Source organism: Canis lupus, chromosome 20 (assembly GCF_003254725.2).
Source record: "Canis lupus dingo isolate Sandy chromosome 20, ASM325472v2, whole genome shotgun sequence".
Taxonomy (NCBI): domain Eukaryota; kingdom Metazoa; phylum Chordata; class Mammalia; order Carnivora; family Canidae; genus Canis; species Canis lupus.
The window spans coordinates 50,360,919-50,376,676 of NC_064262.1; the positions used below are offsets into that span (position 1 = coordinate 50,360,919).

Sequence of the window (15,758 nt, forward strand, 5' to 3'; positions counted from 1 at the left end):
CACCGCCGAGGGCCGGGCGGCCGGGCGGTGGCGCGCGGAGGACGCACGGGCGGCGGGACGCAGGGACGGCGGCGGCCGGAGCGCGCGAGGCGAGTAGGACCCGAGGCTGGGTCGGGGTTCGAGTCCGGTTCGGGGTTGGAGCGTGGTCCCCGCCCCAGCCACCCCCAATCCCGGGGCGCGACCTCGCCGTTCTCTACGAGCCTCTGCCTCCAACTCTACGTCTCGGTCCAAACTTTCCGGACTCTGAGAGCCTCGTTCCCCGCCTCTCTGTCCCCTCCCCGCCTTTGGCCCCGTCCCTGCCTCTCGCCCCCGGCCCCGTCCTCCTCCGCCTGCACCTCTCGCCCTGCCTCCGCCCCATCCCTGCCGTCGCTCTGCTCCTCTCCGCCACCTCGGTCCTCTGTACCTCCTTCCCCCGCCCCGGCCCCCCTCGCCTCCTCCGCGGCCGAGCCGGGCCGGGCCCCAGACGGCGGGAAGGCGGCCCGGCCGGACGCCGGGCTGGGCCTCGGCCTGGCGGCTGGGCCGGCGTGGGGAGCGGCAGCTGTTTGCCATTAGCCGGGGACCCCGCAGGCCCCGCCCCCTCCCTCCACGGGGCGGGGTCACCCTTGCCCCCATCTTTGGGGCGGGGAGACCCCAGAGACGTCCAGCTTGGCTGGGAGTGGGGGCTGCAGGGAGACCCCGCGGCCATTCGGGCCCCGGTCCCGCGGCCCCGCGCCCCGTTACCTGTTCCCTCTTGGAGTGTCCGCCTCGTTTTCTCCATCTCTCTCCGACCCGGTGTTTCCTTTTTTATACCCCAGGGTCCCACTCAGGGAGGGCGCCTTCAGCCACAGACACCTCCCCCATCACGCTCCCCACCTCCATCTGCGTTCTAGACCTGGAGTCGTCCTCGCACCTAGAGGGCGATCAGATGACTAGAGACCCTCTGCCTTCAGTCTCTGTGTCTGGGAAATGGGCAGAGGGATGCGGAGCTAGGGGTGAGGTGACCCTGGCAGTGGGGAATCTTCCGGGCTTAGGTTCAAGTGCAGACCCAGCCCCTTCCCCTTCTAGTGACCCTGGACAAACTCACTGTACATTTCTGTGACCCCAGATGCCCTGTTTCCAAAACAGGGCAATAACCTGTGCCTGATGGGAATGTTGTGATCAGATGAGCAGCTGGGGTGATTATTACTATTATGATTATTACTCGCCCCACCGCTTTTCACCTCCAGGGGCCCCCACGGGATATTCCGATTCTGCTTCCTGCCCGCCCATCTCTCTCAGGTCCCCAGAAAATGCTTTTGATCACCTCCCTGGTGTGTAGGGGTGAACTTCCAAGTTCTTGGTTTCGTGGAAAACCAAGTTTCATACAATTGGTTACTGTGCTGCAGGCGGCATTGGAAGCCAGAGACGTGGAAACAGAGGGTAAGAGAAGTGGAGTGAGATACACAGGCGTGGAGAGCGTGGAGAGACGCAGAGGGACGTGAAGAGACTAAGCAAAGGCACTAAGCAGGAGGCGAGCAGGGTGTAAGACTAGGAGGAGCTTGGCCGCCCCTGGAGCCCCAGCCCCGCCTTCATGCCCGGCAGGTGCCCCGCCTGGTCCATCCTCCCAGGTACCCACTGCCCTGGCCCCCCTCAGCCAGAAAGGGTCCTCCTTGGTGGGATGGGATGGGCTGGGGCCTCTGGAGCAGGGTGGCTAGAGGTCAGACAGCAGAAAGAACTGGCCAAGCTCAGGCTGAGTGTTGGGGACAAAAGGGTGCTGGCTGGTCTCCAGGGCTGAGGAGGGGTTAGTGAGAGGCTCTGATTGTCCCTCCCTTTTGCAGCCTCCAGGCACCCTCTCTTACTTCCTCCCCACCCTCCCACCCCCATGACTTCCCTGGCCACCACTCGGCCTTCTATCCCTGCTGCGCCCCTGAGCCGGACGCATCCTGGGGGGGCAGGAAGTTCTCGTGTAGCCCGGCAGCGAAACTGTTTATTTTTAGAGAAAATTGTTTCCATAAAGAGGAAAGGCTTTGCTCCTCACTGCCTCCCCCACCTCACCGACTTTCCCTCCCCCCCACTCTGGTTGGCCTGCCCCAGCTCTGCTTTGGGGTCCCCTACCCTGAGCTCCATCTCTCCTGGTGTCCCCGTGTCTCTGTGTCCTCGGATCCTTTCAGGAAGACAGTCCCTTACTCAGGGCCTCAGCCCCCTGCCCACCTCAGCCCCCATGCATCCCTGTAGCCAGCTTCTGGCCTGGGCTGAGAGGAGGGGTGCAGGAAGGGTGGGGCCTGTTAGGCTCGGGGGGCCCCCAGCCCAGGGCCTTGTGGAGGCGGGGCTGTGGGAACAGCTGGATCCTGTCCAGCGGCTGGACAGATGTGCAGGCGGGCCGTGAGGTTTGGTTTCTTTGTTCCAGGCCGCGGGCCCCCCCACCCCCACCCCTTTCCACAGCCAGGCCGGGTGTGTTCCTATGAGAGGGTCCCAGACTCGGGGAAGAGGAGGGATTGGGAGGGGGACAATTGTGGGGGAAGGGTGGCCACATCCCCTTCTTCCCCACTGCAGACTCTTCCTGACTCCAGGCTCCAACATCCCCTTTTCCCCAGGTAAGCCTCAGCCAGTGCTGCAGGTGATCTGAGATAAACCCCAGGTGACTCTTGAGGAGCGTCTGCAGACCAAAGGATGGCCCAAGTCCTGCACGTGCCAGCCCCCTTCCCAGGTCAGAGGGCTCGGGAAGAAAGGGCCCTGCCCCAGGGTCTGGGGGGAAAGATAAGGCCTTGCCTCGGGGGCAGTGTGGGGGGGGGGCATGGTTACTGGGGGTAGGATACAACCCTTCCCTGCAGGCCTGAATGAGGGCCTTTGGCTCTGCCCTAGAGGGTCTGATGGGGGAGATAGTCTTTTAGGGAAAGGGGCTGGTCTGAGACTAGAGACAGTCCCTGGTCCTTGCCCTGAGGGTTTCTGAGGGGGCAGGGCCTTGCCCTGAGACTGGAGCCACAGTTGAGCACCCAGTGGTCTCCCCTCCTGTGGGTGAATAAACCTCGACTCTCCCTGGGATGTGAACATGAGCCTTCCCCCTGAGGAGGGGACAGCAGTGTTCAGAGGCCCTGGTCTTTCTTCACACCCCAGGGGCCCCCGGTCCAGCCTCCCCACCCGCCTTCCCTGCCAGGGAGCCTGACCCACCATACTCCGTGGAGACGCCCTACGGCTACCGCCTCGACCTGGACTTTCTCAAGTACGTGGATGACATTGAGAAAGGCCACACGCTCCGGCGCGTGGCCGTGCAGCGCCGGCCCCGCCTCGGCTCACTGCCACGGGGTCCCGGCTCCTGGTGGACATCCACTGAGTCTCTGTGCTCTAATGCCAGTGGGGACAGCCGCCACTCGGCCTACTCCTACTGTGGCCGTGGCTTCTACCCGCAGTATGGTGCCCTAGAGACGCGTGCCGGCTTCAACCCGCGCGTGGAGCGCACGCTGCTGGACGCCCGTCGCCGCCTGGAGGACCAGGCGGCTGCACCCACTGGCTTGGGCTCCCTGACCCCCAGCGCAGCAGGCTCCACAAGCTCGTTGGTGGGCGTGGGGCTGCCACCCCCAACGCCACGGGGCTCGGGACTGTCCACACCCGTGCCTCCCAGTGCTGGGCACCTGGCCCACGTGCGGGAACAGATGGCGGGTGCGCTACGGAAGCTGCGGCAGCTGGAGGAGCAGGTGAAGCTGATCCCCGTGCTCCAGGTGAAGCTCTCTGTGCTGCAGGAGGAGAAACGGCAGCTCACAGTACAGCTCAAGAGCCAGAAATTCCTGGGCCACCCCACAGGGGCCCGGAGCCGCAGTGAGCTCTGCCTGGACCTCCCAGAGCCCCTCGAGGACCCGGTGACCCTCGAGACCCGGAGCGTGGGCACCTGGGTCCGAGAGCGGGACTTGGGTGTGCCTGACGGGGAGGCAGCCCTTGCCGCTAAGGTCGCCGTGCTGGAGACCCAGCTCAAGAAAGCACTCCAGGAGCTGCAGGCAGCTCAGGCCCGGCAGGCTGACCCCCAGCCCCAGCCCCAGCCCCAGCCCCAGCCCCGGCCTCCACCAGACAGCCCCATCCGCGTGGACACTGTCCGGGTGGTAGAGGGCCCTCGGGAGGTGGAGGTGGTTGCCAGTACAGCCGCCGGGGCCCCTGCACAGCGAGCCCAGAGTCTGGAGCCCTATGGGACAGGGCTGCGGTCCCTGGCAACGCCTGGAGGGGTCGAGAGCCCTGCAGTGTTCCGTACCCATGAGGTGGTAGAGACAGCGTTCCCCACAGCCACTGCATCCACTGGCAACGTCCACCTGGTGAAGAAAATTAGCATCACGGAACGAAGCTGCGACGGGACAGCAGGTGAGCCATAGTGCACGGGGGAGGCTGGGGGAGAGGTGCCCTTTGTTCCTGTGAAGGCCAAGGTCTAGCCTTAGCCCTGGCCTTCCGTCAGACCAACCACGCTGGTTCTCAGAGCCCCGGTCTCTTCACCTGCAAAAAGGGGACAGTTGTGCCGTTGATTCTGTGCTGTAGGGACCATGCAGAAAAATCAGGTATCTGATTGAGTGTACGTCCTCATGTCTAGTGCATTGTAAGTATCCAGAAAACAGGAGGTATTTGAGGAAGGGTCCCTAGGACTGTTGGCTTATTGAGCCAAAAAACCCATCCATTTTATTCAGTAAATGGTAGAAACCAATTTCAGTCCGGTTTAGGCAATGTATTATTCATGTAACCTGGTGACGGGTTCAGTCATAGCTGGATCTAGGTGCTCAAATATCTTCTGTGCACCTTGAGGTCTTTCTCAGGTGAGTGAAAGTGGCCCCACCACTCCAGGGATCTGTCTTTCCATCTTGGTGGAAAGGGAACTTCTCAGTCCAAATGGTGCCCATAAACGATCCCAGGAGCGCCCCTCGTTGGCCAGTGGCCGTCATGTGCCCATCACTGAGCCAAATCACAGTGTTTTTCGTTGCCCCCAGTGCAGATCCTCTAACCCCAGATCCTGGGGGTAGAGGAGCCCCACCCAAGCCCTGTGGCCTTTGAGGGAACAAAGGGGGTGTCCCCTAGAGGAAGTGCTGAGTCCTCATGCCAGGAAAGGGGATGTGGGATCTGCAAAAGACAGCTGCCCCACCACTGCCACCCTTAGGCTCCTGGGAGAAGCTGTCAGAATGAGTCATAATAATGGCAGCTGTTCTTTATCAGAGGCTAGCCTGGTGCCAGGTGCTGTGCTGAGGCTTTCAGTCATGGAAGGCTGAAGAGTATGGGCTTTACAGTTAAGCAACCTGGGTTCAAATTCTACTTCATGATGTAGCCCTAGGTGAGGGACTTCACCCCTCTGGGCCTCAGCTTCCCAATCTGTAAAGTGGCATAACGATAGTCCCAGCCCCTAGGACTCGTGACTTGATGTACACAGTGAACCCTCCAGCGCTGCCTGTTGCTGCTTCTTTTTTTTTTTTTTTTTTAATTTTTATTTATTTATGATAGTCACACAGAGAGAGAGAGAGATGCAGAGACATAGGCAGAAGGAGAAGCAGGCTCCATGCACCGGGAGCCCGACGTGGGATTTGATCCCGGGTCTCCAGGATCCCGCCCTGGGCCAAAGGCAGGCGCCAAACCGCTGCGCCACCCAGGGATCCCATTGTTGCTGCTTCTGTTGATAACTTTCAGGCCCATTCTGCTCTCTGCTGGGGAGACTGAGGCTCAGGGAAGAGCTGTACTTGCCCTGTGTCGCACAGCCACGAAGTGGCTGAGCCAGGATCTAAACCGAGGTCAGCCTGAACCTGCAGGGGGCTCTAAGGTACAGCCTAGATCCCCATCCCGGTCTCAAATGTCAGAGCCCCATGGAGGGACCAGAGGGCACATGCTGGAGGGAGGGGACCCAGCTGTGTTTTTTTGCCTTTCCATGTTGTTCCTGGCCAGCTCCAGGCACCACTCCTCTGTTCTGTGTCCATCGCAAACACCCGGCCCTTTGACTCTGGCCCCCAGCCAAGGGCTCTGCCCGGCTCCGCCTTGGGATTTCTGAGAGGCAGCCTTCATTCCAGACATGCCACCTAGGGCAGCCATGGGGCTGCCTGCCTGCAGGACACACAGACCTAGTGATGTTCCCACTGTGTGTGGGCTGCTGCCCCCAAAAGCTCTTCCTTGTGTCTCACTTAACTCCTCCTTGCTGCAGCCAGCCCCAGCCTCTGCTTTGCTTGGGCGGAGCTGGAGCTTGCCCGTTCATTTCAGTGTCTTCTCAGTCTGCAAACTTTTATTGAACATTTGCTATGTGCAGGACTCTTTTGGGCTTTGGGGGTATAGCAGTGAACAAGATAGACAAGTGCGACAAACAAATGAAGCCCCGTAGTAAATAAGTGAAGAAGTATCATTTCAGAGGAGAGGTGTTTGAAGCAAATAAAACAGGGGCGTGGGGTAGGCAGCCATCAGGTGGGGTGATGGTCTGGGTTCCAACTCTGATTACCCTACCCCCTAGTTCTGTGCCCTTGAGCTAGTTATTTGACCTCTGTGTGTCTCATTTGCAAATGGCCAGGGGTAGGGGTGTCCTGACAGCCTGGTATCACCAGATCAGTGTGAGGCTTCAATGTGTCAGTTCCCATTGGGTGTTCCATGTGGCATCAGGCACATGGTAGGTGCTTGAGGGTTAGCGGTTGGCTCTTTAAACCAAGATGTGGGGGATCCCTGGTGGCTCAGCGGTTTACCGCCTGCCTTTGGCTCAGGGCGCGATCCTGGAGTCCCAGGATCGAGTCCCACATCAGGCTCCTGGCGTGAAGCCTGCTTCTCCCTCTGCCTGTGTCTCTGCCTCTCTCTCTCTCTCTCTTTCATGAATAAATAAATAAAATCTTAAAAAAAATTAAAAATAAATAAAAAATAAACCAAGATGTGAAAGAGAGGCAGCAGCCACGTGGCACCAAGGTGGGAAGAAGAGTGTTCACAGTGGGGGCAAAGGTCCTGAAGCGAGGAGGGGCTCGAGCACGTAAACTGTTGAACCAGCTAGAGTAATGAGGCCAGACAAGCAAGGTCCAGAGGTGCCTGAGCATCAGCGGCGGGCCCTGTAGGGCTTGCAGACTGGGGAGGAGGAGCAATATGAAAAATGAAATTAGATGTACAGGACTTGACAAGCGTTGGGACCATGTGTTTAGGTCACCCAGCTTGATGGGTAGGTCCCGGAGTACTCCCTGGGGGAGGAAGTAAGGAGGACTTCTCTGCCATCTAGAATTCCCTCACTGCAGCCAAAGGGCGAAGCAGCCTTCCCCTCAGGCTGGAAAGGGTGGGTGGGGCAGGCAGAGGCTGGGAGACCTCATGAAGTCCCATCCCCCACCACCCAAAAGCAAGGCAGGGAGATGAGTGGGAGACAGGGCAGCTGGGCGTGTGCATCCGTGGGGGCTCCAAAGCTTTGAAATTTCCTTTGCTCCTGTTCAAAACATATTCCTATGACAGCAATTCATATGCTCTGTGGAAAGTTTGGAAAGTACAGAAAAATCTGGAACACAAAACAAAACCCCCATAAACCCACCACCGCCCAGACACAGCTGTTGTCAGCACTTCTGCTTCTTTCCTTCCGAAATTTTTAATGCAGAAAATAATATGTAGGTTTCAAGTCCAGCAACAGGGAACCGATGGAATGTGTTGTCTAGCATTATTTCACTTTTAAAAGCATTTAGGTAGCTTTACTTGGGGCCAGGGCGTTTCTAGACGCTCTTTTTCCATTTTAATTCATTTACATCCCCAGCACCCCTGTGAGGTGGGTGGCGTTATCATTCCCCATTTGACAGAAGAGGAAACAGAGGGCCCCAGTGGTTGCCCACTGTTCATGGAGCCAGGATTCAAACTCCGCCTTTGGTTTTCTTTGATGGAACCTGATCCCAGGGGCATTTCTTCCCGTGATTAAAAATTCCCGGGACGTAGTATTTACTGGTGAGCCACGTCGATGTCTGCTGTCATCGGGCGCCACACAGACGTCCCTCTGCAGAAACCCCTCACGTCTTCTGTTTTCTCAGGACAGGTTTCTGGAAGACCATTTTTGAGGACCATGATGTCTCTTGCCAACTTGGTTTATTCCCCTGTGGCCCCACTCCCTTCCTACACTGGGTGGCTGAGTGATTTAAATTTTTAAAAATTTCTTTTGGCCAAAGGAGGCCCAAACTGAGTTCATCTAAATTCTTCTGCTCACAGTGACCATCTCCATCTGCGTCTGCCAGCTCCCTCATTTTACTTGATTCTTTTTCCACCTCCACCTTCCACCCCCAGTGCTGAGGGTCGGTAAATATTTTCAGCTCCGTGGGCCGTATGATCTTAGTGGCAATGGCTCAATTCTGCTTGGTTCTCTCTCTCTCTCTCTCTCTCTTTTAAGCTTGATTGCAGTGAGCTTAATATGCAAAAAAATTAGCATATTTTGTGCACGAATTTTGATGAGTTTAGCGTCTCGGTTCTGCTTCTGTAGCACGTAAGTGTGGACAGTATAGAACGGAACAAGCGTGGCTGTATGAAATGCAATTTCATGTAATTTTCACATGTCCCAGATAGCATTCTTTTTTGTTTTTCCGACCATCAAGAATGCAAAAATCGTGCCCATAGTCCATATTTCGCCAACCCCTGCTCTATGCCGCTCACACTCCCCCCCCAGCCCATGTAATATCATTCCTCGCAATCCACCTTCCAGAAGCTTATTTAGACATTTCAGTGTCCTTGAAAAATATGCTCTGTGCATGCTTGATTTCCTAAAATGGTATTGTGATTTCCGAAGAAAAAAATCTTGCTGTTTCTCTCTCTCTCTCTCTTTTTTTATCTCTCTGTACACTCTTTTTGAACTCTCCACCCTGATGCTTATACATTGGGTTTGTCAGTCAGAAGGACCACATCGCCTTCTGCCCTAGTGTGTGCTACGCTTTTCTCATCCATACCCCCTTGGGGGCACCCAGTTATGTCCAGCTCCTGGCTGCCATGAGCAGTGCTGGTGCTGTCTTCACATGTCGCTTCCCCTGGGGTTGCTGATTCACAGGGAATTCACCATTTCACTCCAGGTTTTGTCCAATCCTCTCTGGGCAAGCTCTCCCTGTCCAAGCTCCCACCAGCCACGCTTGGATCTGAGGTGCCCATTGCCCCACATACCCACCAACACGAAGTTTTTTCTCTCATGTTTTGCCCATCGACTCTGGTGCAGGGTGGTATCTCCTTGTTTTAATGTGCATTTCTTTGATCTTTTGGTGAGATAGGGCATCACCATACATGTTTCATAAGACTCCTCTGTGAATCACTTATTTGTAGCCTTTGTCCGTTTTTCCTTGGGCAATTTTGAGAAGTTCTGACATATTCCAGGATCGAGGTTGGCAAACTACAGCCTTTGGGCCAAGTCCAGCCCACTGCCTGTTTTTATAGGCTCACAAGCTAAGCATGGTTTTTCATATTTTTAAATGGTTGAACAATGTGAAAAGAAGAACAACATTTTGTGACACGAACAAAATTAATATGAAATTCGTGTTGTGACACAGCCATGCCCATTAATTTACATACTGTCCAGGGCTGCTTTTGCAAATGAGACCTTCCAGCCCACATAACAGAATATTTATTGCCTGGCCCCTTACAGAAAAAGTTTATTGAGTCTTGTTCTAGAAGAAAATCTTTGGCCACTTCTGGCATTGTGAATATTTTCCCATAGTGTATATCCTGTCATTTAACTTTGTCTATGAAGGTTGTTGTTTTATAATGAAGTAGAAATGTTCATGTCAAATACAGTTAAACCCATCCTATTTTTCTTCTTTTGTTAATTTTTAAATTTTTTTTTTCAAATTTTATTGACTTATAATTGGCATGTAGCACTGTACCCATTCAGGGTAATCAAATAATGATTGTGATATTTGTATATATTGCAAAATAATTATTACAGTAAGTTTAGTTAATATCTGGCAGCTCACAGAGTTCCAGACTTTTTCTTGTGACAACATTTAAGATCTCCTCTCTTAGCAACTTTCAGATGTTCATTCAATACAGCATTATTAGCTATAGTCACCATGCTGCACAGGACAGATCCAGGATTTATGTATTTCATACCTGGAAATTTGTACATTTTGACCCCTTTCTCCCATTTTCTCACCCCCTTACTCAGGAAACTACCGGTCTGTTCTCTGCATCTAGGAGTTTGTTTTTTTTTTTTTTTTAAGATTTTATTTATTTATTCATGATAGACACAGAGAGGGAGAGAGGCAGAGACTCAGGCAGAGGGAGAAGCAGGCTCCATGCAGGGAGCCTGATGCGGGACTCGATCTCAGGACTCCAGGATCATGCCTGGGCTGAAGGCAGGCACTAAACTGCTGAGCCACCCACAAATCCCTTGGGGTTTTTTTGTTTTTGTTTTTGTTTTGTTTTTTTACTTCTACATGTAAGTGAGATCATCTTGTATTTTTCATATGTAGTTTGAGGTTTGTTTATTTGTTTTTAGAGACAGAGAACGAGGAGTAGGGAGAGGGATAGAGAGAATTGTAAGCAGGCTGCGCACTTAGCACGGATCCTGATGCCAGGCTTGATCTCACAATCTTGAGATCATGACCTGAGCCAAAATCAAGAGTCAGACATTTAACCAACTAAGGCACCCAGGCGCCTCATCTTTGAGGAATTTTTTTTTTAATATTTTATTTATTTATTCACGAGAGACACAGAGAGGCATAGACCTAGGCAGAGGGAGAAGCAGGGTCCCTGTGGGGAGCCTGATGTGGGACTTGATCCCAGGACCCTGGGATCACACCCTGAGCCAAGGCAGATGCCCAACCACTGAGCCATGCAGGTGCCCTATCTTTGATGAATTTTTAAAGGAATCTTTCCTCTTCCTGAGGCCCCCGATATTCTGTTACATTTTCTTCCTGTAGCTTTGTACCTTCCTGTAGCTACATCCATCCTTCTGAGTTTTCATGTTAAGGTGTGAGGTAGGGATGCAGCTTGATTTTTCTTGGGTTGAGTGAGCTTCTTTTCCCAGCACCACACCCCAAGACCATCTTTCCCACTAATTTGTGGAAACCCCTTTGTCTTAACCCAAGCTCCCTCAGCTGGGGCCTTTGCTGGGTCTTCTCTTTTTTTGTTCCTTTGGCCCATTTCTTCCCTCAGCAGCATTTGCTCTTTTGGCCACTGTGGCTGTTTGGCTGTTTGGCATGTTTTACTATGCCCTCCTCAGCCAGGTTCCCCATCTCTACTCTTTTACTATAAGGTTGTTTTGGCTGGTCATAGACTTCGGTTCTTCCATATAAACTGTGGTGTCGTTTTGTCGTTTTGCCCTGTTCCTTAGTGGAATGACAATAACAATTTCGATCAGTTCTATTATTGTCATTGCTGTTTTAACAGTTGCAGTGCCTGACTTCGAACTCCTCACACCAGAAGGAGCCATCCAAGCTTTTGGAGACAGGGCCTGCTTTACCTTTGGGGCAGAATGGGTTATAGTGCTGCTCTGTTTCTTTTTTTGTTTGTTTCCTTTTTCTATGTCTTAAAAAATTGTGGTAAAGAACAATGAACATGAAACTTAGCATGTCTGACTGGCCAATTGAGTGGCATGAAGTACATTCACATGGCACCAGCATCCCTCCCTAGAACTTTCCCATCTTTCCAAACTGAAACTCTTAAACACAGACTCCCCATTCCCTCCCCCAGCTCTTGGCGCCCACCATCGACTTCCTGTCTGTGAATGTGACTCCCCTGAGGACCTCACATAAGTGGAATCAGACAGGATTTGTCCTTTTGTGACTGGTTTCTTTCACCAAGCTGAGTGTTGTTTCACCTGATTTATTTTTTATTTTTTATTTTTTTTTACCCTCCCAGGTCTTTAAATTAAGAGTCTTGAGTTTGGGGCAAATAACCAAGGTTCTGAACTGGCCCGTCTGCCTTCTGACACCTTCCACTTGGCCATATAGTGATTTTGTTTGTTTGTTTGATTGACTTTATTGACAGAGTTTAAAAAAGAAACCGGGAGAGCCACATAGACACCCAGCGTGTGCTTTGGTTCCCCACAGGGGCTTGGGCTGCGGCTCTGGAATCGGCCTGGCCCAGCCACACCCTGAGCTGGGTGCTGTCAGAGACACATTCTGTGGCTGGGTCTCATCTGTCCTTCACTCTGTGCTTGTTCTATTTCCTCTCTGTTCTTTTTTTTTTTTTTTAATTTTATTTATTTATTCATGAGAGACACACAGAGAGAGGCAGAGACACAGGAAGGGGGAGAAACAGGCTCCCTGCAAGGAGCCTGATGTGGGACTTGATCCCAGACCCCGGAATCACGCCCTGAGTCAAAGGCAAACGCTCAACCACTGAGCCACCCAGGTGTCCCTTCTCTGTTCTTAACTCCATTTGAGTATCATAGACTTGAAGTAGTTACTGTGTATGTCAGAAAAGGTTGTAACCATTCAAGGGAATTGAAGGGAATTGCCCAGCAGACCCCAAGGCCAGCGGTTGAAATGAGACGCCCTGGGGAAGCAGTGACATGGAAGCCACACTTGGCCTGTGGGGGGCCCTGAGCAGGTTCTGAGTTGGGGACAGCCACTCACAGTGGCACTTTTATTCCTGGCACCAGGCTGGCAATCCAGGCCTGGAGCACCCTGCCACCCCACTCCCACCAACATGGGCAGGGGGCACCCCAGGGACTAGCGCCCTCAGAGTCACCTTTGTCCTCTACCAAACCTGGGTAGGGTTTCTTAAATGTGGTAACATATACATATGCATGATATAAAACTTAACCATCTTAGCCACTTTATTTTTTAAAGTGGCTCCATCCCCAATGTGGGGCTTGAACTCATGACCCTGAGACCAAGAGTCACATGCTCCACTGACTGAGCCAGCCATTTGCCACCCCGCCCCCCTGTCTTTTTTTTTTTTTTAATTCATGAGAGACACAGAGAGAGAGAGGCAGAGACACAGGCAGAGGGAGAGGCAGGCTCCATGCAGGGAGCCCGATGTGGGACTCGATCCCAGGACTCCAGGATCACACCCTGGGCTGAAGGCAGAAGCTCAACCACTGAGCCACCCAGGTGTCCCCCCACATCACACCCCCCAATCTTAACCATTTTAAAGTGTCCAGTTCACTTTTTAAAAAATTTTTTTATTTATTTATGATAGAGAGAGAGAGAGAGAGAGAGAGAGAGGCAGAGGCAGCAGAGACGTAGGCAGAGGGAGAATCAGGCTCCATGCACCGGGAGCCTGACGTGGGATTCGATCCTGGGTCTCCAGGATCACGCCCTGGGCCAAAGGCAGGCTCCAAACCGCTGCGCCACCCAGGGATCCCTAAAGTGTCCAGTTCAGTGGCACTAAGCACATTCACATTGTTGTACAACCACCCCCACCATCCATTTCCAGAACATTTTCATCTTCTCACACTGAAAATCTACCAGGGTGGGCTTGGGTTGTTTTTGTTTTTTGTTTTTAAGATTTTGTTTATTTGTTAGAGAGAGAGAGAGCGCGCATGCGTCCCCCTGTGAGTGGGGTGGGAGGAGCGGAGGCAGAAGGGGAGAGAAAATCTCAAGCAGATTCTGCACTGAGCGTGGATCCCAACCCATGTCTCAAGATCATGACCTGAGCTGAAACCAAGAGTCAGGTGCTTAACCGACTGAGCCACTCAGGCACCCCTACATGGGTGGGGTTTTAATTTTTATTTTCTGGGGACACCTGGGAGGCTCAGTGGATTAAGTGTCTTTGGCTCAGGTCATGATTCCAGGGTCCTGGTATTAAGCCCCACATCCGGCTCCATGCTCAGCGAGGAGCCTGCTTCTCCCTCTCCCCCTGCTCATACTCTCACTCTCTCTCTCTCTCAAATAAAATCTTTCAAAAAATTTATTTTGCAATAGCCCTTATTGTTTTTTTTCCTGATTGTTAAAGTGTTAACCTGCTTAAAGTTCAGAAGAAGGGAGCTGTGATATCATAACACAGCCTTGCTCTTATTAAAATACTAATAAGTCTTATCAAAGTAGCGTCTACAATTCAAGATCCTCGAGCACTGTTGATGTCCAGACCTTGTTCTAAGCCCTTCCCCCCACACTGTGGTCCTCAGTCCGCACAGAAATGCCATGATGGAGGAAATGCCATTCTCCTGACGCACAGAGAGGTTAAGTGACTTACCTGAGGTCACACAGCTTGTTCATGGGAGATTTGAGACCCTCCCATGACCACGACTCTTGGCTGTGATCACACCTCGTTTCCAGACGACCTTCAGAGTGATATTGGAGAGGTGGGGGTCACAAGCCAGGATTGTAAGGTTGCAGCGTCTTCCCTGTCCCTGACCCACTGCTGTTGCAGGCAAGAGACCGCTGGTGGAATCAGATTCTGCTGCTCATTCACTGGGTGACTCCAGGCAACCCTCTGTGCCTCAGTTTTCTCATCTGTAACAATCCGGATCTCATGGGGTGGGAAGACTTGACGAAGTGACATGAGCATCAGCCCCCAGAGCACCTGGCCCCAGGGCATGTGACCCCAAGGACCCAGCTCTTATCCACCCGTGGTGAGCACCTCTCTTCCTCCCCTCCAGAGCTCCCACCGGCTCCTGCAGAGTCACCGTCGTCACCCCCAGGGGTGGAGGCCACCTCCCTGGCACAGCCTGAGAAGAGTGCAGGTGGGTCGGCTGCCCGGGCTGCTGCTGACGGGGAGCCCACCAGGCAAGCAGCCTCATGCCAGTCACAGGAGGTGGGGGGTGCAGGTAAGTGCGGGTGGCCTCCCAGGGGGACGGGGCGCTGGAGGCCTGGGCTTAGGGTCCAGCTCAGGGAGGTTCTTATGATGCCGCCCGTCCCCGCAGGTGAGCCCCAGGTCGGCGTACGGTCCATCATGAAGCGCAAAGAGGAGCCTGCAGACCCTGCAGCCCGGCGGAGGAGCCTGCAGTTTGTGGGCGTCAACGGCGGGTGAGAGGGGGGGCCTCCCCTTCCCCCAGCCCACGCTACCACCCTTTCCTCAGCTTTTACCTTCCTCCTTGTTCCTTGGCTCCTTCATGTCCAAGAATGCCCCCTGGTCTGGGCCCCTTGTTTTTTTTTTTTTTTGTTTTTTGTTTTGTTTTTTTTTTGGGCCCCTTGTTTTGATTCATTACTGGAACCAAAGCACAGTAGCCACTTGGGGACACCGAGGCACTTCGGGGCCAAGTGACTTGCTGGAGCTCACACGGCCACCGGGAATCAGACTCCCGAGCCTGGGCCGCAGCCTCTGCCCCATGCCCCTCCTCAGACTGTGTCAGGGGAGGCGTTGGTGTCCCCAGAGAGGACACTGAAGGAGGGGATGAGTGTGCTGCAGGATAAGCAGAGAGAGCCTGGAGGGGCTCAGTCGGTTAAACATCTGCCTTTGACTCAGGTCATGATCACAGAGTCCCAGGATCGAGACCTACATCAGGCTCCTTGCTTGGCAGGGAGCCTACTTCAACCTCTGACCCTCCCTGTTCTTGTGCTCACTCTCTCTCTCTCAAATAAAGAAATAAAATCTTTTTTTTTTTTTTTTTTAAAGAAATAAAATCTTTAAAAAAAAAAAAAGGATAAGCAGGAGCTACCAAGTGAAGAGTGGGGGTTGGGAGGGCACTCCCGGTAAAGGGCACAGCCTGATAAAGGCTCTGGTGAGAGGAAGCAGTGATACCCTTGAGAAGCAAGAGGCACAGGAGGTTGGAGTCAGGGACCGTTTGGGGGCTTGACTGCTAGGCCCAAAAGCTTAGACTTTGTCCAGAGGCAGCAAGAAGCACAAGAGAGACCTGTTTGCAGTGGGTTGAGGGACCTGCGTAAGAGGCAAAGGGGGAAGAGGTGGAAGGTGAGAGCAATATTTCTCCCTGACCCACCCTGAGCATTATCACAGGCTGAGCTAGTGTTTATTGAGCACCTACTGGGTGCCAG

The 15,758-nt window shown here is 53.4% G+C and overlaps 1 protein-coding gene across 2 annotated transcripts in view; it reads left to right on the plus strand.

The window, feature by feature from the left end:
- KANK2 (KN motif and ankyrin repeat domains 2) overlaps positions 1-15,758 on the plus strand; it is a 25,674-nt gene continuing 9,916 nt past the window's right edge. Inside the window, exons 1-6 of one of the 2 annotated variants that reach the window (XM_025457572.3) lie at positions 6-89; positions 1,365-1,586; positions 2,553-2,665; positions 3,073-4,302; positions 14,426-14,593; positions 14,690-14,792. In XM_025457572.3, coding sequence (XP_025313357.1) covers positions 2,629-2,665; positions 3,073-4,302; positions 14,426-14,593; positions 14,690-14,792 — 1,538 coding nt within the window. In that variant the 5' untranslated portion in view covers positions 6-89; positions 1,365-1,586; positions 2,553-2,628. Of the gene's footprint in view, positions 90-1,364; positions 1,587-2,552; positions 2,666-3,072; positions 4,303-14,425; positions 14,594-14,689; positions 14,793-15,758 lie in introns of both variants that reach the window. The other variant, XM_025457573.3, reaches the window with a different exon arrangement.